Below are 25,927 nucleotides of genomic sequence, written 5' to 3' on the forward strand. Positions count from 1 at the left end.
GTTCACAACATCAGGCCTCTTCTAGGTCATGAACCAAACATAGAAGCATCAGCAAGGCCACCTCCTCTTCCTGGTGGGGAAGTGGATCAGGCCCAGATGCCCTAAGCAATCCCTCGGCCTCCAGCTCCGGGGGCTAGGGAAGCCCACCCCCACAACACCATCCCCTCCTTTGCTGCACTGCCACAGCCTTTCCCCAAGTGGCTTCCCTCCTAACCGTGATACCAGTGAACTTGCCTTCTGTATTTCATTCACTTTGAACTTGGGAAGGAGACGATTCATTAATATGCTAATCAATGGCAGAAAATTAGAAGAGTACCCTGGTCCTCACTTTCTTCCATTTGGCATTCGCCTATTTAAAGGACTTGTATGGGCCAGCCCAGTAGCGCAGTGGTTAAGTTGGCACGTTCCGCTTCCGCGGCCTGGGTTCACAGGTTTGGATCCTGGGTGCGGACGTGGCACCATTCATCACGCCATGCTGTGGTAGGCGTCCCACATATAAAGGAGAGGAAGATGGACGCAGATGTTAGCTCAGGGCCAGGCTTCCTCAGCAGAAAGAGGAGGATTGGCAGCAGATGTTAGCTCAGGGCTGATCTTCCTCCAAAATAAATAAATAAATAAATAAATAAAGGACTTGTAGGTAGAGCCTGACTTCATTGCCACAGTCAAGGCCCGTGAAAGCGGGAAGGCATGTATGTGAGGGGCTTGGCGCTCGCCTCTCCTCACCCTTTGACATGATTCTTCAAGCACTTAATGAGCTCCGCGCGGCACTGGGGGTATGCAGATGAATAGACACTGCTCCTGATCTGGAGAAGCATCTCATTTTGTGGCTTACACTCTGCCCGTCCATCAGGCAGCCCGGTGCCTGCGTGGAGATCTTTCTTCCCTTCCCCTGTCTCTCAGGTCCCCTATGATGATTTGCGCTACCTCTTTGGAGAGATCATGTATGGAGGCCACATCACAGATGACTGGGACAGGAGACTCTGCAGGACCTATCTGGAGGAATTCATCAAACCAGAAATGCTAGAAGGAGAGCTGTCTCTGGCCCCAGGGTTCCCACTCCCAGGCAACATGGACTGCAGTGGTTACCATCAGGTAAGGCTCTGCTCTTTCCTCACGCCGGCATGGTGGTCCTCATGTGGGCCCTGGGTCTTGCTCCCATGCTGCCTCCACCACTGGGGATGCTCACGCAGGGCCAGGGAAGAATGGCTTAGAGAGCTGAGCTTACATCGAGTGTGGTTCTCAGCCCCAAGTTTGCCCTGCTCAATGTGAGAGCTATAGGATTTCTAGCCTCAAATTAATGATAAAATTGAGCCTTTGGAGATCTTTTTATTCTTGACGTTTGGTTCAATAATTCTATTTGTTTCTCTTTTCTACAAATAACGTCTGGGGCAGTCATTTGATTGTTTTCATTCAGAATATTGACAAAGCCATTAAGAGCAAAATTCCAGGTAAGAACTTAGTCAACTTTTGGTCAAGTTCATACTAGCAATGTTAACTGTCCTCAGAGGGATGTGATTCTGTAGGCAGATTGCTCGCCTGCCTCTCCTCTGTTGGTCGCTATGAACACAGGTGCACATACTCACATACATACGCCAAGGAAAACATGCTCGTGGTGCTTTTTCTTGCTATCACTTTGGGTTTTCATTTTACTATTGTTTCTGCTATTTTTAAGGTGTTCATCTTTGCCTACTTAGCCTGCCATGGAAAATATATTCAAAGATTATTTTTTTAAAAACCATTTTCATTACTTGACTTTTGAACATGCCTGGAAGAACCCTTGAATACTGAACCCTTGAATGCTTAACCCTTGAATAACTTAAAGGAAATACTGGTCGTATGAACGTTAACTTCAGCTTTAAAAAAATTTTTAATTCATAAAATTCAAGAGGGTAAGTCGTAAAAGTCATTCGTTCCAGAAAAACTGGACCTATGAAAAGAAATTAAAAACAGTAAGACTCGTTAAAGAAAATAGGAGGCATTTTTTAATAAATTACTTGACTGAAAGGTTTAAAGGCTTTACCCAAGAAAATTGTGCAAGAGCGCCCCCTAGTGTCTATAGAACTATTCAACAAGAGGCTGGAGGCGGTGGTGGGCAACAGTAACATGGTTTGCACACTTCCAAATGACTAAGGCAGCTTTGCTTTTTCTTCATCTCTTTCTTTGACCTGTCAGTTAGTAGATGGTTCTAGGGCGCCCACCAAGAGTCCAAGAGTGTGCTTGGTGCTGGAAGAAATACAAAAATAAGCCACAAATTTGCCTTTAAAGATTGAGCAAGGTTTTACTTAGATTGGATTTTACTAACACCAAGAAATCATCAAAGTCACATGAGGAGCTAAACTTGAGGGATATTTTCTTGCTGTAACAGAGAGAATTGTGAAGGAGAACTCAGAGAACATTCAGAGAAGGAAGCGAACCCTAAAAGCCAGGGGGCACTTTTTAGGGATGGCAGATTGTGGCGCACCACAACTGCCCACAGAGATGTGTTGTGTGGGTGACACATTGTTTTAAAAGTTTTTAATTGGAATTTTTTTCATCAGATACAGGAACGTTCAGGTCACAGCAAAATTCCCCTCACCCTACAGCCACATCCATACCTTTATTTTGCATGCATGGTCCCGTGTTTGTGTTCAGGTTTGTCATCCCTGATTTAGATAAACAGAGGGGAGAAAATAGGAATTTAAGGGGAAAAGGGTTGGGATCCGAGAAGAGCTTGGGTGAAAATAAAGGTAGGCATTAGTATTTCTAGAAGAATCAGAAGTCCTCCACGTGTGCGGAGGGACAGGTGTCTGACAGGGGGTGGTGGGAGGGGTGAGACAGGCGATGGATAAAGTTGGCTAAGCTTCTTAAAAAAGAGAATGATGTCATGAATGTGGAGGTTCTGGAAAACTGGCCCAGCATACAAAAATGGGTGGTGTCGAGAAAGGATGTACACTAGTGGGTGGAGAGCATGCTGACGTCAGCCAGCGTTGGTGAGCAATCTTGGTTTGTGTTTAAGTGAGCTTGCCCTTGACTTTCAGTACATTGATGCTGAGCTGCCCCCAGAGTCACCGTATCTCTATGGCCTCCACCCCAACGCGGAGATTGGCTTCCTGACCCAGACCTCAGAAAAGCTCTTTCGCACCGTGTTGGAGCTGCAGCCCCGGGACAGCAACGCTGGAGATGGAGCTGGGGCCTCGAGAGAAGAAAAGGTATATAGAGGGATTGCCTGAGACCATTCCGGGAAGCCCGAGGATTGCAGAGGGAGAGGCTTCTCCCACTGGCTGCGTAGGCCATACACAGCACAGACCACATGTGCACACCTTCCCCTTGCACAGAGCCGGTCCAGCCTTGATGGGCTTGCCCTTCACCTCCAGGAGCCCCAGTCGCTCCCCAGTCATGTCACCACTCTGGCCATCGGGTTAAATCATAGGAAGTCCCTGCCATGGGTTTGGCAGTTTGCTTTCCTAGTCCACTTGAAGGCAGTTTTATTCAGTTTGTCTGCCAAACCAAATAAAAGGGCAGCACCAAACAATGGTGGTTGGGGAATCTTGAGATGACTTCATGACTCTATGGCAAAGTAAGTAATGATGCTCACTCCTTTAAGACAAAATGCCTTCTTCTCTTTGTATGAATGACATTTAATCAGAGTCTTCTAACACTCAGTGACGTGATACCAAACACAGGACTTCCTGAATTTTCAGGAAGGTGGAGGGAAATTATGGGTGCAAAGGCAGGCGAGGATGAGGTATGGGTATTAGAACAACCAGAGGCAATCTGAAGGCTGTGTTCCTGGTGTGGGCGTAGCAGAGGGCAGAAAAGGAATGGGCACCACAGTGAAACTTTTCCCAGGACGAGCTAATTCAGCTTCCAAGAGACGTACCTCCTTCTCCCACCTCCACCCCACAGTCCTGCCTGGATTCCTTTAATTCCTCCATGGAGATTCCACTGGCTTTACAAGGAATACGCTTGGAAGATTAAGGCTTAGGAACCCTGGGTGGTCATCAAGCTGTAGGCTCCAGGGATGGATTTTAGGAAACCAAACTGACACTAAAGGAGCTGGACTTTTGTTTAAAGGTATGGAGTGTTGTCATCAAAATAGCAGTTCTCAGATTGCATCGTGCCTCTGAGTGAGCTAGGGAGCGTGAAATTCTGATTCTGGGGTCTAGGGTCAGGCCCAGGAATTTGCACCCTAGTGATTTTGATGCGGGTGAGCATACTTTGAGAAAGCTGCTCCAAATCACACCTCTCAGCCTGTCCCACTATTTGATGCATAGGATGTAATTTGAGAGCAAAAGGAAAAGAAGAAATTTTATGTTGCTCAGAATCCAAACCACTTAGAATGAAAAACATTCCTGGCTCTAAAAACGAAAAAGGCTGGGACTACACAAGTAATAGATTTAGGATGCTTCAGGTGGGGTTCAAAGAAGCTTCTAGTTCTTGTCATTTCCTTATCCCCTTTGTCCAACTCAAGAAATTTTGTGTGTGTGTGTGTTTGTGTATGCGTTGCAGAAATGAATGAACCGTGGTCACTTGCTATGCATCACACTGTACAAGAAGCAACAGGTGTGCAGGCTATTGTGTGTGTGTCAGTTGTGCTATACCTCTGCCCTCAGACTAGTACCTGGTAGACTGCTCGTGTCTCCTACCCCACTTCCCCACCCCCCTCAGCTTTTGTTTCTCCTTCCTGGGCACATGGCAGCCCAGCTATGCGCTAAACTTCCCAATTTCTCTTTCATATAGATGCAGACATGTCAGTAGATTTGGACCATCCATGATAGGCTGTTTCTCATATAGCTCACATGGTCTCATGAGCTCTGTTCCTCCACATCCACAGAACAGCTCAAGAGGAGCGGCAAAGAGCCAAAGCAGATGGAGTGTTGTGTTGTTAAGTTGGAAATGACCCGGAGGTTGCACATTCCACATACGCTCATGAACGATCGGCCCAAGTCTACCGACATGTTTACATCTATATGGAAGAGAACTTGGGAAATTTAGTGCATAGCTGGGCTGCCATGTGCCTAGGAAAGAGAGAGAAAAGTCAGGAGTAGGGTCGGGGGGAGAGACATCAGCAATCTACCACAGTCTTCAACCCAAGCTTGGGTTTTCTTTCTAGGGCGCACCATGGGCTTGTTTGATGACCTGAGCCAGAACTCCTGCATGGCCCCAAATGCCTCTCTTGGGCAGATGGATCTGCCACTAATCATGGGGTTAGTTTGCTAGGCTGCCATACAAAGTACCACAGACTAGGTGTCTTGAACAACAAAAGTTTATTTTCTCACAGTTCTGCAAACTGGAAGTCCGAGATCAGGGTGTCGGCATAGTTGGCTTCTTCTGAGGCCTCTCTCCTTGGCTTGTAGATGGCCATCTTCTCACTGTGTCCTTACGAGGCCTTTCCTCTATGCTCACATGCCTCTGTCATCTCTCTCCGTGTGTCCAAATTTCCTCTTCCTGTAAGGACACCAGTGAGATTGGATTAGGGCCCACCCTAACAGCTTCATTTTAACTCAGTCACCTCTTTAAAGACCCTCTCTCCAAATGCAGTCACATTCTAAGGGTCTAGGGGTTAGGACTTGAACATATGAATTTAGGGGGGACGTGATTCGGCCCATCACCCTGGCCTCCGGTGTGACGTCCACCCTTCCTGCTTCCTTGGTGGTGAGGTAGTCGTCTCTCTCATTTGCCCTTGACTACTGGATTGCCTCAGTGTTGAACGACTGGCTCATTTGGAGAAAAGTGAAGCAGGTTCCCTAACTCCTTATACCAAAGTCTATTTCAGATAGCTAAAATATTTAAATGAAAGAGTACTGAAATAAAAGTTGGGTGAAGGCTTTTATGATCTTACAAAGAGGAAGGCCTTATAAAACCTTAAAAGAAAAGCAATTCAGAATCTATAAAGAAAAAGATTGACAAATTTGATGGCTTAAAATATGTAAAACATCTGCAAAGCAAAAACACCATGAGCAAAGTCAAAGACAAACCAGGAGAACCTATCTGGTTCTGGGCAGATTCTGCTAACACACACAGACTTCTTACCAATGAAAAGAGAGAGGAGAAGAGAGGAAGGGAAAGAAGACCACCAAAGGAATTCACGTAGTAATACAAATGGCCAATAAAAATAGTAAAATATTCTCAACGTCGCTCACAAGTGAAGCTAAGTGAAATATCATTTTTCACCTAATGGTAAGGATTTTAAAATGTGATAACATCCAGTGGTGTGGGCATAAGAAAACAGGCATTGTCATCTCTGCTGGTAGAGGTTTAAATTGTAGGACAATTTGACAACAGCTACTAAAATTAAAAATGTTCATATTTTTTACTCATAATTCTATTTCTAGGAATTCAGCCAGTGGAAAAATTCAAAAGTGCACAGATTTTATGACATACATATTTATTTATGGCAAGATTGTTTTAAGTAGTAGAAACGGTAAACAGACCAAATAGCCACCAATAGGGTAATGACGTATTAAATTATGGTATGCCAAAACAGTGAAATAACATATACTGTTAAAAAGAAGAAGGCAAATCCACATGTACTAGCAAGGGAAGGTGTCCAAGATTTATCATAAGGTGAAAAGAAAGCAAGCTGGAAAAGCTATGTGTCATATGATTCCATTAGTGATAAATAGAAAGAAAGAGAAAGTGGGGGTGGGGTGGGGAGGAAGGCAGAAAGGAAGATAGATAGACATGATAGATACATGGATGGATGATGGATGGGTAGAGTTATATGCATTGAAGGACATCTGCAGAATTATAAACCCCCCAAATTAACAGTTAACATTGTTTTTCCCCCTTTGAGGGAAGAGGCAAGATTGTGGGAGGATTTTACTTCTAATATCATAAGTATCCATAATATTTGGATTTTATGCTAAGCACTTATTGCTTTCCCCAAAATTTTAAAAAAGCAGAGGTGTTTGCATATAAAAATAAAGTAGACCACATCCCTTGGAATCCACTCCTCCCACATGAAGGGGGCTTTGGAGTTCTCTGAGCAAAAGAGGGTCTTGGATGTCTGTGGATCTGCTCCCTTTCCTAGCAGTCCTGCCTCGTCGGGCCGGGTCTCCAAATCCTCCGGCCTGATCAGTGACAGAGTAGAACTCTGTTTCCCCACGTTCAACATGTTTTGGAACAATGCCTCCACACTATCTCATCATCTCTTTGTGAATAATGTCCACATGGCAGCTCACTGAGATAGGGCTGTCTCTTCAAATTCAGCTTCAGAGACAGAATGTAATATAATTTTAGCCATTTGTCCTCTACCCCAGCAGCTCCTTTCAGGTACTATTAAAATTCCATTCCAGGTTTTGCTATGACAGCACCAGAGACCCATTTGTGACAGGGTGATGAGCTTTTACTTTCTTTTTTTCTAACATCAGCTCTTTTCCTAGAGAATGTATTGTCTGTTAACAATACAAGGCAAAGTGAATATTAATAATCTCGTACATTTATATAGTTCTTTATAGCTTTCAGAGGCTGCCACATTCATCAACTCCTTTGATTTGATCTTCGCATCAGCCCTGGGAGTGGGGGAGAGGGAGCAGGTGGAGAAAGATGTCCTTAGAAATTCTTATAGATGGAAAAATTGAGGCCTAAGTGACTTGCTTAAATTCACATGGGTGACTCATAACAGAACTGGATTACCTCAGTCAGGGCTCTTTGGTTGCAAGCAACAGAAAACATTTTCGCTGAAATAGGCAAGAAATAGCTCACTATCTCAAAGGAATCAACCTAAGAAAGAATAGAAACCACAGCGGCTTTAGGGTCTCAGGGAAAAAGAAGAGTGGACAGTCCTTTCAGCACACTTCCATCCTGGCAGTGGCTCCAGCCACTTTCTGTCCTTGAATCCTAGGCTCGAGATTCAAATTGTCATTGCACTGGGAAAGACCATCTGATTGGTCTAATTTGGGTCAAGGGAGGGCTAGGTCCAATGACTGTACCCCCAAAACACGGAGAAGAGGTAATTTCACAAAAGGAGATAGGAACCTGTTACCAGAAGAAGGGAAAAGAGATGAGCAGACAGAAAAACAACCATCCATTGTGGCTGGAGCTCAGCTCTCACGATCCAGGAAGGGCTGGCGCTCTCTCGCAGGCTCCCTTTCTCCCTCCCTCCCTCCATCCTTCTGCTGGCCACATGTTCTATTATGTTTGCACTGGTTTCATTTTTCTTTATCTGCTGACAGACCTCCTGGGCTTGTTTGTTTACTCAAAATGGCAGACAGCCTTGGAGTGCTTACCCCAAAATAACCCGGTATCTCGCTGCCTCGATTCCAATTTCCAGCAGGAGACCCTGGTTGTTTTAGCATCCCTGGTCTAATTAGCTGACAGTTTGTGTGGTAAAGGCATCATGGGGTGAGAGAGGAGGTTCGCATGATAGATGAGGATGCTTCTTCCATGACCAAGGACAGAAACCACAGTACAGGCTCATGGAAACTCAGAAGAGAGTATATATATATATACACATATTCCTCACTGCTGCTCATCGCTGCAGCTTTACGTGGCCCAGAATGACCACCCTTGGCCAAGTCTATCCTGTGCCTCTCTAGTTTGATTTCCACAGCTAACTAGGTCAGTTCCTGGGTTTTTCCAACTCCCAGTTCCTGGAAAGGCTTCTGCATTCATCTTTTAAAGCTGCTCACACAAGTCACAAGGAGCTGGCCAGCCTAGGGAGAGGCCATCTATGGTCGGTCCTCAATCCCTGACCCACTTGACATAAGCAAGTGGGCAAGAGTATGGTGAAGTGATGGATGGCTGGCATCTTCAGTGCCATATTGCCGGGGAAAAGAATCCTTCTGGATAATTAGAACCTCTTCTTAACCCTGTGTTTCCTCTCGTGTGACAGGTCAAGGCTGTCCTGGAAGAAATACTGGAGCGAGTGACAGACGAGTTTAACATCTCAGAGCTGATGGCCAAAGTGGAGGAGCGCACACCCTACATCGTGGTTGCCTTCCAGGAGTGTGAGCGGATGAACATCCTCACCAGAGAGATCCAGCGCTCACTGAGGGAGCTGGACCTTGGCTTAAAGGTGGGTGAGGTCTTGGGGGGAGGGGGACTGCCAAAGGACACAGCTGGACCCCTTGGGGACAGAGGGACACTGAGGGACCTGAGAGCTGGAGAGCAGTTGTCCTACAGCAATCTGAATGACCAAGAAGCTGTCCCTCCCAGAAACCGGAGTCTGGCCGGCTGCAGGGGGCTAAGATACATGGCTCTAAAGCCTGGAGCTGTGCTGAAATGAGAGAACGAGGAGCGACTGCACGGCCCATGAGCTGCCCCCAGAGGCTACTCTCAGAGGACCAAGAGAGAAAGTCCTGACAAGCTGGTGTCTTCCACTGACATGGGTTAAGTTTCTTTCATGGGAGGCAAAAGAGTGAGCTAGAGAAAAGTACGGCTTCTAGAACTAGACTGCCGGGATCAACTCCCAGCTCCTCCATTTCCTCGCTGTGTGGCCTTCAAGTGACTTAACCCTCACTGTGTCTCAGGTTCTTCTCCTGTAAAACAGCGATCATGGTCCTACTTCACAGGGCTTTTGGAAGGATTAAATAAACTGATTTCCGTAGAATAGTTACAGCAATGCTGACACATGGTAGGTACCCCTAAACCATTAGCTGTCAGTATTATCATCATCCCATCAGGGCAAAGGAAAGAATTTTAATCTTTTACAACCTCAAGGTTGTCTGAAACATCCAAGATACTGCACAAGCTTTGAGGTTTCTCTTGAGCAATGAAAGATTCTACTTTTTCTACCACCAATTACTTAAACGAGTCCGCTTCATCGACTGAAAGATGATTATGTCGAGTGCCCAGCACAGAGCCTAAGAGAGAAGCGCCATTATTACCCTTCACCTGGATGACAGGTAAGTGGGATGGCCTGCTGCCTTTTAGGAGGTGAGGAAGTGGAGTGCTGTCAGTTGCAGTGACACATTTATTTAAGGAATTGTGACCCCAGACAGAGGAAGCCTGAGAACCCAGTTCGTAGCTGACCGTGAAAGCTCAGCCAAGCCCTGGCAGCCCAGGGGCGTGGTGTGCTGCCTGCCGCCCTCGTGTCCGGCTCTCAGGTTCTACAGCCACGGTCACGTGTGCACAGGAAAACAATCGTGGGTTTCTTCCCACGTAGTTGCATAGAAACTGTGAAACAGATGCAAAATCTAGGTTAGTGGGGGTCTTTTAATCTGTTAATTTCTCTTCTCCCCTCAACATGGATGGAGGGAAATAAGGAGAAAGGGATGCTGAAGACTGACAGTGTTTGGTAATGTTTCCAAATTACATACCAGCTTGTAATCAAAGGAAATCAAAACTTCATGGAACAATCTCAGATGTAAATAAGGACTTCGCCTGTCACATTATGCAGCTCCGTTCCTATGGTGCACAGGTATATATTAGTAATTATCCGGAGTAGGTTTGTTTCAAACTTAGCTTATTGAATTCATGCAATTTGGTGCAGTCTATTTACCCATTCAGCTTCCAATTTATTCGCTCGTTTTTCTTCCCAGAGCCTCTGCGGTGGCTTGGCATTACGAATCACAGAGCACGCCTGGCCAAGGATGAAGGGAGGTCGGGGGGAGGCTTGTCTTTTTTTCAGTCTAGTTTGAGCACTGCTGATTGATGACTTCTTTGGGCAAGTCTCGGCCCTCCGTGCTGGAGGATGCATAAGAGGCTGAAAGGGGAGCCTTCCCCTCCAGAGACAGGCTTGGAGGAAAACAAGCACACAAACTGATTATAACCCAAGGCAGAAATAATGAAGTGCCACATAGAAAGGTGTGGGAGAAGAAAGGAAGAAACAAGGATGTGGGATCAGGAAGGTCCCGGAGGAGAAGAGGCCTCAAGGGGTCTTTGGAGGAAGGGTGGGGCTACTGCAGGTGGGGACCAGGAGAAGAGTCTTCCAGAGGTTCCAGCAGAGGCAGCCTGAGCCTGCTCTAAGAGTTCCCCTGCTTCGGCCAGAGCAAAGGGTCCACTCCGGCGAGTAAGAGGGATGCAGTGAACCTCCAAAGGCGGCGACGGAACAACGGCCCAGAAGCAGTCAGCACAACTGCGTGCTGCCTTTTTCTCCCCATCCCTCTGCGAGCTGGATGGTTAGAGCAATGCCCATGAAAAACTGCCGTCATGAAGACCCAGTCACGCTAGGACAGGTCCTCAAACGCTCTGGGGGATTTATCACAATACTTATTCCCGCCTCCACCCTCCAGGCCTACCAACCTCTGGGGTGGGGTCAGGAAACCTGTATTTTTAACCAGCAGCCAGGTAATTCTTGTGATGAGTCAAGTTTGTGAAGCGCAGTGCTAAGGCAAGCAGGTAGAAGAAAAAGACAAATGTGTCCCTGGAAAAATGAAGGTGCGAGGGGACGGCAGCAGAGTTCAGAGAAGGGAAAGTGTTGAGGTCTAGGGAAGAGAGAAAGTGGAGGTGGCAAGAAAGGGGAGTAGGAGAGGAAACAGCAGAAGGGAGTGACTTCAATAGGGGGTTCACAGGACAGCCTGGCATGTGAGGAGATGCGAGGGCCCCCTGGACAGGGTCTGATAAATGGAGCCGTGAGGAAGCACTCGGCGCCACGCTCCCCCCGGAATGCTGGTGGGAAAGCATGACTGGCAAGCAGCGGGGAGGAAGAGGAACTCTGATGGAGGTTTTCCTTCTTGTCCTTTCCTTTCCTTCTCCTTAACAGTCACTTTAAAGTTCTGGGAGTGTTTTAGGTGGGGCTACCCAGCACAGCAAACAGGTGAACCCAAATGCTCTGCTCAGACTGGGCAGCAAAGCTGAAAAATGTCTAACTTTTGAAGTCATTAGGCCAATATTCTTAGCATCTGTGATAAAGAGATTTTTACTTGTGATCATTCATAACTGACTGGATGGGAAACCATAATGCTACCCAAAAAAGTATTAGCTGAACTGAGAGGTACACTAAGCCCCCAGAACGGTGGGAGCTCAAAGCCTACAGCACACAGACATGGGCAGGGAAGGTCAGCTGGCCACAGCCATGTTCCCACAGACAGGAATTCCCCTGGGATTCACCAGTCAAACTTCTAGCTCTCAGCCTTACACAATGAAGAACCAGGTCCCGTAGTATCCCAGAGCTGGTTAGTCAGAGGTACTGACTCTCACCAACCAAACACACAAAAGCCTGATGTACAAAACTCCCAAAGGCCAATTTATTCCTTTACAATAACAACTAGGTATAACTTTCAAAGGGCCACCTACTGATGGCAGCCTGCCCAGAAAATTCTCTGCCTATGTAGGAAAACTACATGAGAAGCTAAATTCTCAGACTTGTATTATCCAATTCAGTAGCCACTAATGACAGGTTAGCAGTTGAAATGAGGCTAGTCCAGATTGAGATGTGCTGTAAGTGTAAATTAAACACTAGATTTCAAAGACAGAAGACCAAAAAAGTAAAATATCCTATTAATAATTTTCATGTTGATTAGATATTGAAATGATATTTGACATTTTAAATATATCAAGTTAAATAAAATATAAGTTCATCTGTTTCTTTTTACTTTTTTAAATGTGGCTACTAGAAATTTAAAATTACACATGTGGCTCCATTCGTGGCTTGTGCTCTATTTCATTCGGGCAGTGTTCTCCTCGATGGAGCCACAGCCAGCCTAGAATCTGGGCAGGGCTGGGAACTTTTTTTTTTTTTTGAGGAAGATTAGCCCTGAGCTAACTACTGCCAATCCTTCTCTTTTTGCTGAAGAAGACTGGCCCTGAGCTAACATCCGTGCCCATTTTCCTCTCCTTTATATGTGGGACACCTACCACAGCATGGCTTTTACCAAGCGGTGCCATGTCTGCACCCAGGATCCAAACCAGCGAACCCCGGGCCACCGAGAAGCAGAACGTGCAAACTTAACCCCTGTGCCACCCGGCCAGCCCCTAGGAACTGTGTTTTATTATTCAAATGTTTGATGGCATCAGACATTTTTGTTCCTATGCTGTCAGTGGCTGCTTGATAAAATTTGTTTCTGAATATGTGAAAGATGTTCAGCCTTCAAGTCCCGCCAGCTGCACTGCTCTGGCTCTTTACTCTGAGCCATCGTGTGTTGACAGCGCAAGTCTGTGAGGGGGTGCCTTGCTTTGGCCCTCTAATGACCAACAGTCACCCCCCCACCGGACAGCTGCCCCCCCCCCATCTGCCTTTGGTCTTCCCGCACTCTATCAGAACACCCAAATGAGCTGTTGGCCCCTCAGTCTGGAAGCCAGCCTGGAGGGGACAGAACCCATAGCATTCCCCCTTCCCTTCCCAACTCTTCCCCTCCCGTTTTTCATACACATGAGAGCTGGGTGCAGAGGCCATCTTCATAGGGAGTGAAAAGTAGACAGGAGTGACCCACAGGACAGGGTGCAGCCCGCAGCCCCTGGAGGAGGGAGTATGTGGGTGTCACTAACGCCTTGGATTGAGTGCGGGCTGCGTGCCTGCGAGCCCAGAGCACCAGCTGCTTCGGATGCCCCAGAAGTGCCCTTTCCAAATGGACGTTCCTGGCCCTCCTCAGAGGCTGGCATCCCTAGGTTTGGACTGGAGACTGTGAATCTGCGCTTTTAACAGCTCATTGAATTAAAGCAATGAAGGCCTACAGGAAAAATAAGGTTTTATTCTATACTATATCAAAGAAAGGTTATGAAAGCATCTATTTACAGGGATGAATAGAGTGGTCAAGGTCACAGCCAGACAGCCCTCATAGACACCATAAGGTACCCCCCAGCCTTTAGTTCTCTCAGATTTCCCTGCAATGCTGATATGGAGCAGGCAAGTCACAGGACCCTGAAATGCGACATTTTCTTAAGAGAAGGATTCTGTGTTTTCTTTGTAAGTTTTCTTTGTAAGTTTTCTTTGTGTTGACTCTTGACCTGCGAGCAAATAAGTGCACATGTTGATTGGTTACACGGGACGCAGTATCAGTGCACGTGTTGATTGGTTGCACGGGACGCAGAATCAGTGCACGTTGATTGGTTACACGGGACGCAGAATCAGTGCACATGTTGATTGGTTACACGGGACGCAGAATCAGTGCACATGTTGATTGGTTACACGGGACGCAGAATCAGTGCACATGTTGATTGGTTACACGGGACGCAGATTCAGTGCACATGTTGATTGGTTACACGGGACGCAGAATCAGTGCACATGTTGATTGGTTACACGGGACGCAGACTAAGTGCACATGTTGATTGGTTACACGGGACGCAGAATCAGTGCACATGTTGATTGGTTACACGGGACGCAGAATCAGTGCACATGTTGATTGGTTACACGGGACGCAGAATCAGTGCACATGTTGATTGGTTACACGGGACGCAGAATCAGTGCACATGTTGATTGGTTACACGGGACGCAGAATCAGTGCACATGTTGATTGGTTACACGGGAAGCAGAATAAGTACACATGTTGATTGGTTACACGGGACGCAGATTCAGTGCACATGTTGATTGGTTACACGGGACGCAGATTCAGTGCACATGTTGATTGGTTACACGGGACGCAGAATCAGTGCACATGTTGATTGGTTACACGGGACGCAGAATCAGTGCACATGTTGATTGGTTACACGGGACGCAGAATCAGTGCACATGTTGATTGGTTACACGGGACGCAGAATCAGTGCACATGTTGATTGGTTACACGGGACGCAGAATAAGTGCACATGTTGATTGGTTACATGGGATCCAGGCAGGAGGGGTTTGAGAAACTCAGGCTTGAGCAAACGGAAGGAGGTTTCTCCGCTGTAACACAGCTTGAGTCTGCAAGCAGGGCCTGCTTACCCAGAGCTTGGCCACAGAAACTTCCCGTCTGCCCACCCCAGCCTCCACCAACCCAGCTGCATCTTAGGACACTAATCTTTTCTGAATACCTTTCAGGAAGTGCTGTCTTGAGTCTAGATTTGTTTCTTCTCAGCCCCTTCTCTGAAAATGAATCACTTCTACTTCCACTCAAGGTCATGGGAATATCTTAGTTCAGAAACCTAGCTACAACGTTAATGATTTCTTCATTTCCTAAATTGTTCCTGCTTCACTCTCATAGTGTCAAAACCTAAGAGACAGTACATTCTTTAAGGCTCCATCACTTGCACATTCAATTAGTGAATGCAAAATCGTTGTCAGAATAAGTTATAATCATATTACAAGCAGACGTGAGAAATGTTTAAGAAAGCCAAGTTACGCATTTTATGTTCCTCTGCTATAAAAAATGATTTTAGATTCCTGAAGGGTGTTAAAAATTAAGTATTGCATATATATGTTTTATTATCAGATTTTATTTTTAGAGCAATTTTAGTTCATATAAAAATTGAGCAGAAGGTACAGAAAGTTCCAGTATACCCCCTGCCCCCCTCCACACACAGCCTCCCCACTATCAACATCCCCCACCAGAGCGGTCCATTTGTTACAACTGATGAAGCCACACTGACTCATTGTAGCCACCCAAAGTCCACAGTTTGCATTAGGGTTCTCTCTGGGTGGTGTACACTCTGTGGATTTGGACAGATGCATAATGACATGTATCCACCATTATAGTGTCTTACAGAGTAGTTTCATTGCCCTAAACATCCTCTACTGCATATATTTTAATCTTAAGCACATGATTTCTTCTTACAAGAAAATTCCGAGAAATCGAGGTTGGCGAGACTTCACTGTTTTCAGAAGTGGCACATCCCCGTATGAGGCATGGTCACGTGGAGTAAGTGGTTGAATTAGCCAGGGGAGATAGCCAGGAAGCAAAGGCCTTCTCTTTACAAGCAAAGGACAGCGGCTGGCAGAGTCCAGAGCTTCTCTCTATTTGTCTTACTGTGCCATGGCCCTCAGAGGATATGCCAAAAGACTGGGACATTTCCATCCCACTTTTTCTGGTACCGCTGACCCTCTTCTGCCAGGTCATGTTATGGGATGACTCCAGGACGGGGCACCTTTACTCCCTGTCAGCTCACACGGCAGATGACATTCAAGTGTACAACATACTTCCAGGGCCACACCCAGATTTAACAAAACCCAAACAATGGTGTGGAGAAGCACATGTACTTTGGTGTATTGTTTATGAAACCATTTTATAATCATGTAAGTAAATTGGCCGCTGAAAACTTCTTAAAATTTTTACTTAAAGGGAAAAATAAATATGGCCTGCATCTTTTTTTTAAGTCTTTTGGACTTAATTTTTTTGTAACGAGTCTTGATTTATCTACATATCTTCTTAACCGCAGTTTGGCAAGCAAGCATGTACTATTTATTATATGCCCATAAACACGTTTTATTAAAAAGGCCACATATAGGATTCTTAACATAACCCTGGAAACAACACACATATGACAGTTTCCATTACCAAACAGAAAACTAAGCCTTTCTATTTAGACCGGTGCTGATCCAATGGAACTTCCTGGGATGATGGGAATGTCCCCTATCTGCACTAATAGGGCATGTGTGCTATTGCGCACAGGAAAAGTAGCTAATGTGACTGAGCAACTGATGTTTAATTTCATCATTTGAGTTCACTTGCGCATCAATGGCTGCACAGGGCCCACTGTGTCCTATCAGACACTAACATGCTAGGCCTAAAGCATCTGTATGTGGAAACTGCAGGGTTAATTACCTCCTTAAAGTCCCAACCTTCAACACTGGCACACTGGTTAGGGCTTCAACGTACAAACTCTGGTGAGACACAATTCAGTCCATGGCAGGGTCTTTCTCAGTCTGCACTGCCTCCCGTATAGAAGTTGCTGTATCAGTCTGACCAATATGGGCCCAGTGGTTCCACCAACGCACACGCTTTTGGTTCTGCCCAGGCTTTGTGGGCACCAACATGTTATGTCCGTGCCTTTGCCATGCTGTGCCTTCTTTATCACTTCTCACCTGACTCAGATTCTCTCATGAATGGGCGAAGTGACGCAGTGTCAGAGCTGCTGAGTATTGGGATTGTGTCCTGTTTATGGCAAAATCCATCATGTTTGTTAGAAAAGAAGTGCTGAGAACCCCTGGTCTGGGGCTCCCCAACCTCCTGCCTCCCTAGAAGCCACTGTGCTTCAGCCACCGCCTTCTCTGCACGATGCAGGCTCTCCACTCTGTCTCGGCAGCTCAGCCTCCTTGCCTCTGTACGGCTCTTTCCATCTTAAAAACACAGCTGTAAATGTGCCTGATTTATAAGCCTCTCCCTGACCAATGCCCCCAGCTGTGGTCATTTTATCCTTCTGCACCTCTCCAGTACAGAGTGGAGTACAGTATGGGTCCTGGATTAATATGCATATACACATGCATTTCTTTGTAACTGCTCTTAAGTCATCCCTCGAGCCTGCCACAAATACAAACCCTGCTTCCTCAGTTAAACTATAAACTCCTCAAGCAGGCACTCTTGTAATTGTTGAACAGTTCTGGGGGAAAAAAACCCCAAAACTAGAAAAGTCCTCTCTGTGTTTGCTGTGAGTCTGAGCGCAAAGCTGCTGCAGGGAGGGAGGAAGGGGGGCCAGAGCTCAGCTCCCCCCTCCCTCCTCAGTATGTGTCTTTCTGTTTAAAGTAATCTCTTCACCTCTGCAAATACTGTGTCACCCCTGAAGAATTCAATGGGCTTGCTTTTATAAATCGGGGATTTGGGAAATTATACACACATACACTATGATCCGTCTATTAAAAAGTCACTGACTTAGATTATTTAAGTCTTTGAATAATTCTTTTTCCACATTTAGAGTTCTTTATTTGGTCCAAACAGAGACAGGCACTGATAACAAAGGGAAATTTTACAACTGTGATAGCAACCTCTGAAAAATACGACTTACGAGGTTTTGTTGCTTATGACCAACAAACCAGATTGACCCTAAACAATTAGAAAATCAGGCGATATGTGAAAAACATCAGTTTTCAGATATTGGACAATAGGCAGCACAGGACTGTGATACTTGAACAAAAGGAAATAAGAAAGGTGAGACCTCCACTCCACAAACTTGCTATGTGGAGGCAGTTTCCAGGCTACAGTTCAGGAAGAAGCCCCAAAGTTCTGCTGAATTGAGGATACACAGAGCCAAGGCAGCTGGAGTCTGCAGGGCAGAGCACCTATGGCAGAGAGCTGCCCAGAGGAGCGCCCGAGATGTGCAGAGCCCTCCCCCTGAGACATTGTCTGGCTACTGCTCTGCACATGAGTGAGAAGAAACTACCCGAGCTGGGAAAGAACCACCGGAAAGGAGCAGAGAAAGTAATCTCAGAGTTCACGTAGAGCTGGGAAGAGTTATTTTGTTCCCACTAGCCAGAGCAGAAAGAGATTAAAAAAACAGGAAGAATCAGGGAGAAGTCTCAGAAGGGTATCAACTTAGTAGTGGGAAAAACTGGACCTAGACTCAGACTGAAGGCTGGTCTGGACTCCCCCCAGCTCCCAATAAAGCTGAAAGGCAAGCCTCCAACAGATCCACTGATTTCAGGTAACATAACTGCAGGCAAAAATAAATTCCAGCACTATTTAAAGAATACAATGAAATCTAGCACTCAGTGATATAAAATTCACAGTGTCTGACATAAACTAAACAAATTACAGGGATGTAAAGAAGCAGGAATATACGAGTCACAGTGAGGAGAAAAGCTGACCAACTGCAGTGCAGCCAGAAATGGCAGGGGGGATGGAATTAGCAGAAAAAGATGTTAAGATAATTATTATAAGTTAAGAAGATAGAAGAAAATAAGGCCATGATGAAGTGGAAATGGAAGATATAAAAAAGACCCCAGTGGACCTTACAGAGATTAAAAATACAATATCTGAATGAAAAATTAACTTTGGAGGTTTTATAGCTGATTGAGCACCGCAGAAGGAAAGATCAGTAATCATGAAAACATCACAATCCTAGAAACTATCCAAAATGAGGGGAAAAGAAAAACTAATGAAAAAAGGAGACAGCACATCAGTGACCTGTGGGATAATATCAAGTGGTCTAACATATGTGTAACTGGAGGCCCAGGGGGATGGGGTTGGGGGGAGGACAGAAAAAAATATTTGAAGAAATAAGGGCCACAACTTTGCAAATTTGATGAGAACTATAAACCCATAGGCACAAGAAGCTCAACAAGCCCCATGCAGAATAAGCCTAAGGAAAACTACGTGAAGATACCTCATAAGGAAGTTGCTGAAACCCAAGGATAAAACAGCAGTGAGGGGGTGGAGGCGGGGTAGGAGGGGTGATATACAAAGAACCAAAGAAAAGAATGACGGCAGACTTCTTGTGGGGAGCTACGCAAGCTGGAAGACGTGGAGAGATACCATTAAAGTACTAAAAGAAAAGTATCAAAAGTAAAAACTATAAACTTAGAATTCTTTGACCAGCAAAGTTTCAAAAAATTAAAGATATTTTCAGACAACTGAGAGAATTCATATTCAGCTGAGAGAATTCCTATCCAGTAGGCCTAAAGTACAAGAAATGAAAAGGAATTTCTTCAGCAAGAAGGAAAATGATACCATATAGAAATTTGAATCTACAGCAAGAAATGATAGTCTTCATAAATGGTAAGTATGAGTCATGTAAAAGACATTTTCTCTCATTTAAAAATCTTAAAAAATAATTGACTTTTTAAAACAAAAATAATAAGTACAGTGAGCTTTATAAAATATGTAGATCTAAAATGTACGACAAAAATCACATGAAAAGTGAGAGGGGAGAAATGGAAGCGTATTGTACACAATTCCTATCCTATAGGAAATGTGGTATAATATTTGAAGGTAGACTGTGATAAGTTAAAGATATATATTGTAAATCCTAGAATAGGGTTCAGCAGACTATTTGCCTGCAGACAAAATCCAGCACACAAGCTGCTTTTGTAAGGAAACATTTACTGAAACACAGCCACAACCATCAATTTACGTGTTGTCCACGGCTGCTTTGCTGCTACCATTGCAGAGCTGAGTAGCTGCAACAGAGATCACGTGGCCTGCAAAGCTCATGGTATTTACTATTTGACACTTTACAGAAAAAGACGTTTGCCAGCCCCGCCCTAGAGCAACCACTAAAATAAGTGAATAAATGGTAGATTTAAATTCTGCCATATTGGTAATTAGATTAAATAGAAATGGTCTAAGTGCCCAAAGTGCTGATTAGAATTGTCAGATTGGATTAAAAAAAAAAAAAGCAAGCCTATCAAGGTGCTATTGTATCAGGGATCCTGTCCCCAGCTCACCCCCACATTTGAAGATTTGGTAGAAGGATTCATGGGTCTCAGCATATAGTTGTACACAGGGCTGAGATTTGTTACAGTGATATGGTAAGAATACACATACAGCCGTATTATAGGGGAACAAGTCACAGGTGGAGTCAGCAGAAATCCATATGCAACTTTCTCATGCTGTCTCCCTGTCGTGAGGTATCACACAGAGTGGGGTCCTATATCCAGAGAAAATGTTGTTAGGAATGAAGGGGAAATCAAGACATTTTCAAATGAAGGACAATCATAAGAGGTTTGTCACCACCATACCAACCCTAAAAGAATGTTAAAGGAACTTCTCTAAACAGAAAGGAAATGATAAAAGAAGGATTTTGGAAAATCAGAAAGGAAGAAAGAACACAGTAAGTGAAAATATGAGTAAACACAATGTGCTTTCCTTCTCCTCTTGAATTTTCTAAATCCTGTTTGACAGTTGAAGCAAAATTTATAACACTATTTGATGTGGTGCTAAATGCATGTAGAGGAAATATTTAAGACAATTATATTGTAAATGGGGGAAGGAAAAGGGGTGTGAAGAGAGGTAAGGTTTCTACACATCACTTCACTGGAGAAATGCCAACATAGTAGACTATGATAAATTATGTATATATAGTGTAATATCTAGAGCTACCACTATAAAACCTATAAAAGGAGATATACCCCAAAATACTCTAGATAAATAAAACCAAAATTCTACATACATTCAAATAATCCACAGGAAGCCAGGAAAAAGAAAACAAAAATTAAAAACAGAAAACAAAAAATAAAATGGCAGATTTAAGCCCTTATATATACAATAATTACATTAAATCTAAATGGTCTAATATGCCAATTAAAAGAGACAGATTGGCAAAATAGTTTAAAAAACATGAGCCAACTATATGCTGTCTTCAAGAAACTCACTCCAAATATAACAGTATAGACAAGATGAATGTAAAAATATAAAAAGATCGGGGCTGGCCCCGTGGCCGAGTGGTTAAGTTTGCGCGCTCCGCTGCAGGTGGCCCAGTGTTTCGTTGGTTCGAATCCTGGGCGCGGACATGACACTGCTCATCAAACCACGCTGAGGCAGCATCCCACATGCCACAACTAGAAGGACCCACAACGAAGAATATACAACTATGTACCGGGGGGCTTTGGGGAGAAAAAGGAAAAAATAAAATCTTTAAAAATATATATATATATAAAAAGATATATCATGAAAATATAATTCAAAAGAAAGAAAGCAGGAATGGCTATATTAATATCAGACACAGTTAACTTAAGAGCAAAGAAAATTACCAGAGACAGAGAGGGGTGTTACGCAGTGAGAAAAAAGTCAGTCCACCAGGAGACATGGTGGTCCTCAATGTGTATGCACCGAACAACAGAGCTGCAAAAATAGGTGAAGTAAAAACTGATAGAACTGAAAGGAGAACAGACAAATTCTCAATTACAGTTGGAGACTTCAACACCCTTCTCTCAACAATTGAGAGCGTAACTAGACAAAAAATCAAGAAGAATATAGAAGTCAACTACACCATCAACCAACAGGATTTATTTAATCCACTCAAAAAGAGCCGAATACACCTTCTTTCTAAGTGTCCTGAAACATATACCAAGATAGAGCATATCCTGGGCCATGAAACCAACCTCAACAAGTTGAAAAGAATTGAAATTATACAGAGTTTGTTCTATAACCACAATGGAATCAAAGTAGAAATCAGATCAGAAAGTTAACAGAAAAGTCTCCAAACATTTGGTAACAAAAAACACACTTCTGTATAATCCACAGGTCAAAGGGGAAGTCTAAGGGAAATAGAAAATACTTTGAACCAAATGAAAATAAAATATCTAACACAGCTAAAGCAGTGCTGAGAGAGAAATTTATGCTTAAATGCATACATTAGAAAAGAGGAAAGTCTCACTTTCACAACCTAAGCTCCCATTTCAAGAACCTATAAGAGAAGAGCAAAATAAACCGAAAGCAAGGAGAAGGAAAGAAATAATAAACATAAGAGCAGAAAGCAATGAAATTGAAAATGGAAAAACAATTGAGAAAATCAATGAAACAAAGAGCTAGCTCTTTGAAAATATCAATAAAATTAACAAATCTCTAGCAACACTGACAAAGAAACAAAGAAGCAAAAAGACATGAATTACCAATATCAGCAATGAAACAGGGGATATCGCTTCAGATGCTGCAGACATCCAAAGGATGTCGTGAAACAGTTCTACACACATAAATTTGACAACTTAGATGAAATGGACCAATTCCTTTAAAAACACAAACTACCACAATACCACAATGTGAAAAGAACATTTGAATAGGCCTGTAACTATTAGGGACATTGGATTTGTAGTTTAAAATTTCCAAAAGAAGAAATCTCCATGCTCAGAAAATTTTACTGGGGAATTCTACTAAACATTTAAAGACAAATTAACAACAATTTTATACAATGTATTCCAGAAAATAGAAGAGGAATGAACACTTCCCAGTTCATTTTGTGAAACTACCCAAGCTACCCTGATATCAAAACCAGACAAAGATAGTACAAAAAAATTAAAACTACAGACCAATGTTGCTCATAAATATAAATGCAAAAATCCTTAACAAATGATTAGCAAATGGAATTCAGCAATATATAAAAAGGATTATTTACCATGGCCAAATGACTAAGATACAAAACTAGTTCCATATTCAAAAACCAGTCAATATAATCCACCATATTAACCGACTAAAGAAGAAAGATCACATGATCATATCAACTGATACAGAAAAATCATTTGAAACATTCAACACTCGTTCATGATAAAACTCTCAGAAAAACAGGAATAGAGGGGGACATCCTCAACTTGATAATAAGCATCTACAAAAACCTATAACGTTATATTTAACATGATACTTAATGGTGAAAGATTGCATGCTCTCCCCTAAGATCAAGAACAAGGCAAGATGTCTGCTCTCACCACTCTTTTCTTTTTTGAGGAAGATTAGCCCTGAGCTAACTACTGCCATACTACCAATCCTCCTCTTTTTGCTGAGCAAGACAGGCCCTGAGCTAACATCCGTGCCCATCTTCCTCTACTTTATATGTGGGACGCCTACTACAGCATGGCTTTTGCCAAGCGGTGCCATGTCCGCACCCGGGATCCGAACTGGGGAACCCCAGGCTGCTGAGAAGCAGAACGTGCGAACTTAACCGCTGCGCCACCAGGCCGGCCCTCTGCTCTCACCAGTCTTATTCAACATAGTGCTGGAAGTTGTAGCCAGTGCAATAAGGCCAAAAAAGAAAGAAAGAAAGAAAGAAAGAAACAGCATCCAGGTTGGAAAGTAAGAAATAAAACTGTCCCTCTTTGAAGATCACATGATTGTCTACATAGGAAATTGCAAGACTCTACAAAAATACTAGAACGAATAAGCGAATTCAGGAAGGTATCGGAATACAAGATAAACACACAAAAATTAATCATATTTCTATGTACAAGCGATGAAAACATGGACACCAAAATTAAAAATGTAGTACCATTTATAACTGCTCAAAAAATTGAAATACTTAGGTGCAAATCTAATAAAACATGTACAGGACTTGTATCCTGAAAACTATGAAACACTGACAAAAGAAATTAAGGAATATATAAATAGGGGTCAGCCTCATGGCCAAGTGGTTAAGTTCGCACATTCTGCTTCAGCAGCCTGGGGTTCACCAGTTCAGATCCTGGGCGCAGAACTATACACTGCTCATCAAAGCATGTTGTGTTGGCGTCCCACACAGAGGAACTAGAGTGACTTACAACTAGGATATGCAACTATGTACTGGGGCTTTGGTAAAAAAAAAAAAAAAAAGAGAAGACTGGCAACAGATGTTAGCTCAGGGCCAATCTTCCTCACCAAAAGAAAAACAAAATATAAATAAATGTAGAGGTATACTGTATTCATGGATTAGAAGACTCAACATAGTACACATGTCAATTCTACTCAAATCGATATACAGGTTTAATGCAATTCCAATCAAAATCCCAGCAAGAAGCTTTTGTAGATATAGAGAAGATTATTCTAAAATTTATGTGGAAAAGCAAAGGAACTAGAATAATGAAAAACCAATTTTGAAAAAGAAGAATAAAGTGGGAGGAAACAGTTACTTAATTTCAAAACTTGTTATATAGCTACAGTAATCCAGACCGTGTGGTAATGGTGGATGGACAGATACACAAAACAGAATAAAGAAGCTGGAAATAGACCCTCCCAAATAGCCCAAATGATTTTTGACAAAGGTGTAAAAGCAAGTCAATGGAGAAAAGAGAGTCTTTTCGACAAACAGTGCTAGAGTAATTTGGTATAACAGGCAAAAATACTAACCTCAAGCTAAGTCTCACACCTTATAAAAAATTAACCCAAAATGAATTGGGGACTTAAGTATAAAACTTAAAACTATAAAGCTTCTAGGAAAAAAAAAAACAGGAGAAAATCTTCAAGCTCTAGGGGTAGGAAAATAGTTCTTAGACTTGACACCAAAAACACAAGCCATAAAAGGAAAAACTGATAAAATGGACTCCATTAAAATTGAAAACCTTTGCTCTACAAAAAACCCTTTTAAGAGAATGAAGACAAGCTTTAGACTAGATAAAAATATTTGCAATCCACATATCTGAAAAAAGACTAATATCTAAAATATATAACTAACTCCTGAAATTCAATGGGGAAAAAAATCCAATTATAAAATAGGCAAAAGATATTAAGACATTGCACCAAAGAGAATAGACAGGTGAAAAAGTAGCATATGAAAATAAATTCATCTTCATTAACTATTAGGGAAATGCAAATTAAAATTACGAGATATTACTACACACCTACCAGAATGACTAAAACAAAAAACAATGATAGCTTCAAGTGCTGACAAAGATGTGAATAAAATGGACCACTCAGACATTGCTGGTGAGAATGCAAAATGGGACAGTCACTTTGAAAACCAGTTTGGCACTTTCCTTAAAAACCAAACATGTAACTACCACACAAACTAGCAATTATATGTGTGGGCATTTATCCCAGAGAAAAGAAAACTTACGTTCACACAAAAATCTGTACATAAATGTTTATAGCAGCTTCATTCATAATGGCCAAAACCTGGAAACAACCCAGATGTCCTTCAGTGGATGAAGGGTTGAACAAAACCGTGTGCATCCATATTGTATTGGCTGCCTGTCGCTGCTGTAATAAGTTACTACAAACTTAGCGGCTTAAAATAATTTATATGTTACGGTTTTGGAGGTCATAAGTCTGAGACGGGTCTCATTTAGCTAAAATCAAGATTTGGGCAGAACTGTGTTTATTCTGCAGGCTCTACAGAAGGATCCATTCGCTTCCTTCTCCCAGTTTCTAGAGGCTGCTACGTTCCTTGACCAATGGCTCCTTTACCCATCTTTAAAGCCAGCAGTGGAGCATCTTCCAATCTGACTCTCACCTTCCTACCTGCTTCCTTCCTACAGTCATGTATTGATTAACGATGGGGATATGTTTTGAGAAATTCATCCTTAGGCGATTGTGTCATTGTGCAAACATGGTGGAGTGTACTTACATAAACTTACATGGTCTAGCCTACTACACACCTAGGCTAGATGGTACTAATCTTATGGGTCCACTGTTGTATATGTGGTCCATCATTGACTAAAACGTTGTTATGAGGTGCACGACGTATAAGGATCTCTGTGATTAAATTAGGCCAACCTTGATAATCCAAGATAATCTCCCCACTTTAAACTCCTTAACTTAATCACATCTGCAAAGTCCCTTTTGCCATGTAAGGTGACATATTCACAGGCTCTAAGGATTAG

General features: G+C 43.3%; 1 protein-coding gene across 11 annotated transcripts in view; it reads left to right on the forward strand.

Annotated features, from left to right (window-relative positions):
* Positions 1-25,927, forward strand: part of DNAH9 (dynein axonemal heavy chain 9) — a 313,704-nt gene that overhangs the window by 283,471 nt on the left and 4,306 nt on the right. For 7 of the 11 annotated variants that reach the window (XR_011523200.1, XM_070561093.1, XM_070561094.1 and 4 more), the window contains 3 exons: positions 901-1,092; positions 3,018-3,188; positions 8,816-8,998. Coding sequence is in view for 7 of the 11 variants with exons in the window: in XM_070561093.1 (XP_070417194.1) it covers positions 901-1,092; positions 3,018-3,188; positions 8,816-8,998 (546 nt within the window). In the remaining 4 variants the exon portion in view is untranslated. Of the gene's footprint in view, positions 1-850; positions 1,093-1,392; positions 3,189-8,815; positions 8,999-25,927 lie in introns of those variants that run through there. The other 4 variants (XR_011523198.1, XM_070561098.1, XR_011523197.1 and 1 more) reach the window with 3 other exon arrangements.

Source organism: Equus przewalskii, chromosome 10 (assembly GCF_037783145.1).
Source record: "Equus przewalskii isolate Varuska chromosome 10, EquPr2, whole genome shotgun sequence".
Taxonomy (NCBI): Eukaryota; Metazoa; Chordata; class Mammalia; order Perissodactyla; family Equidae; genus Equus; species Equus przewalskii.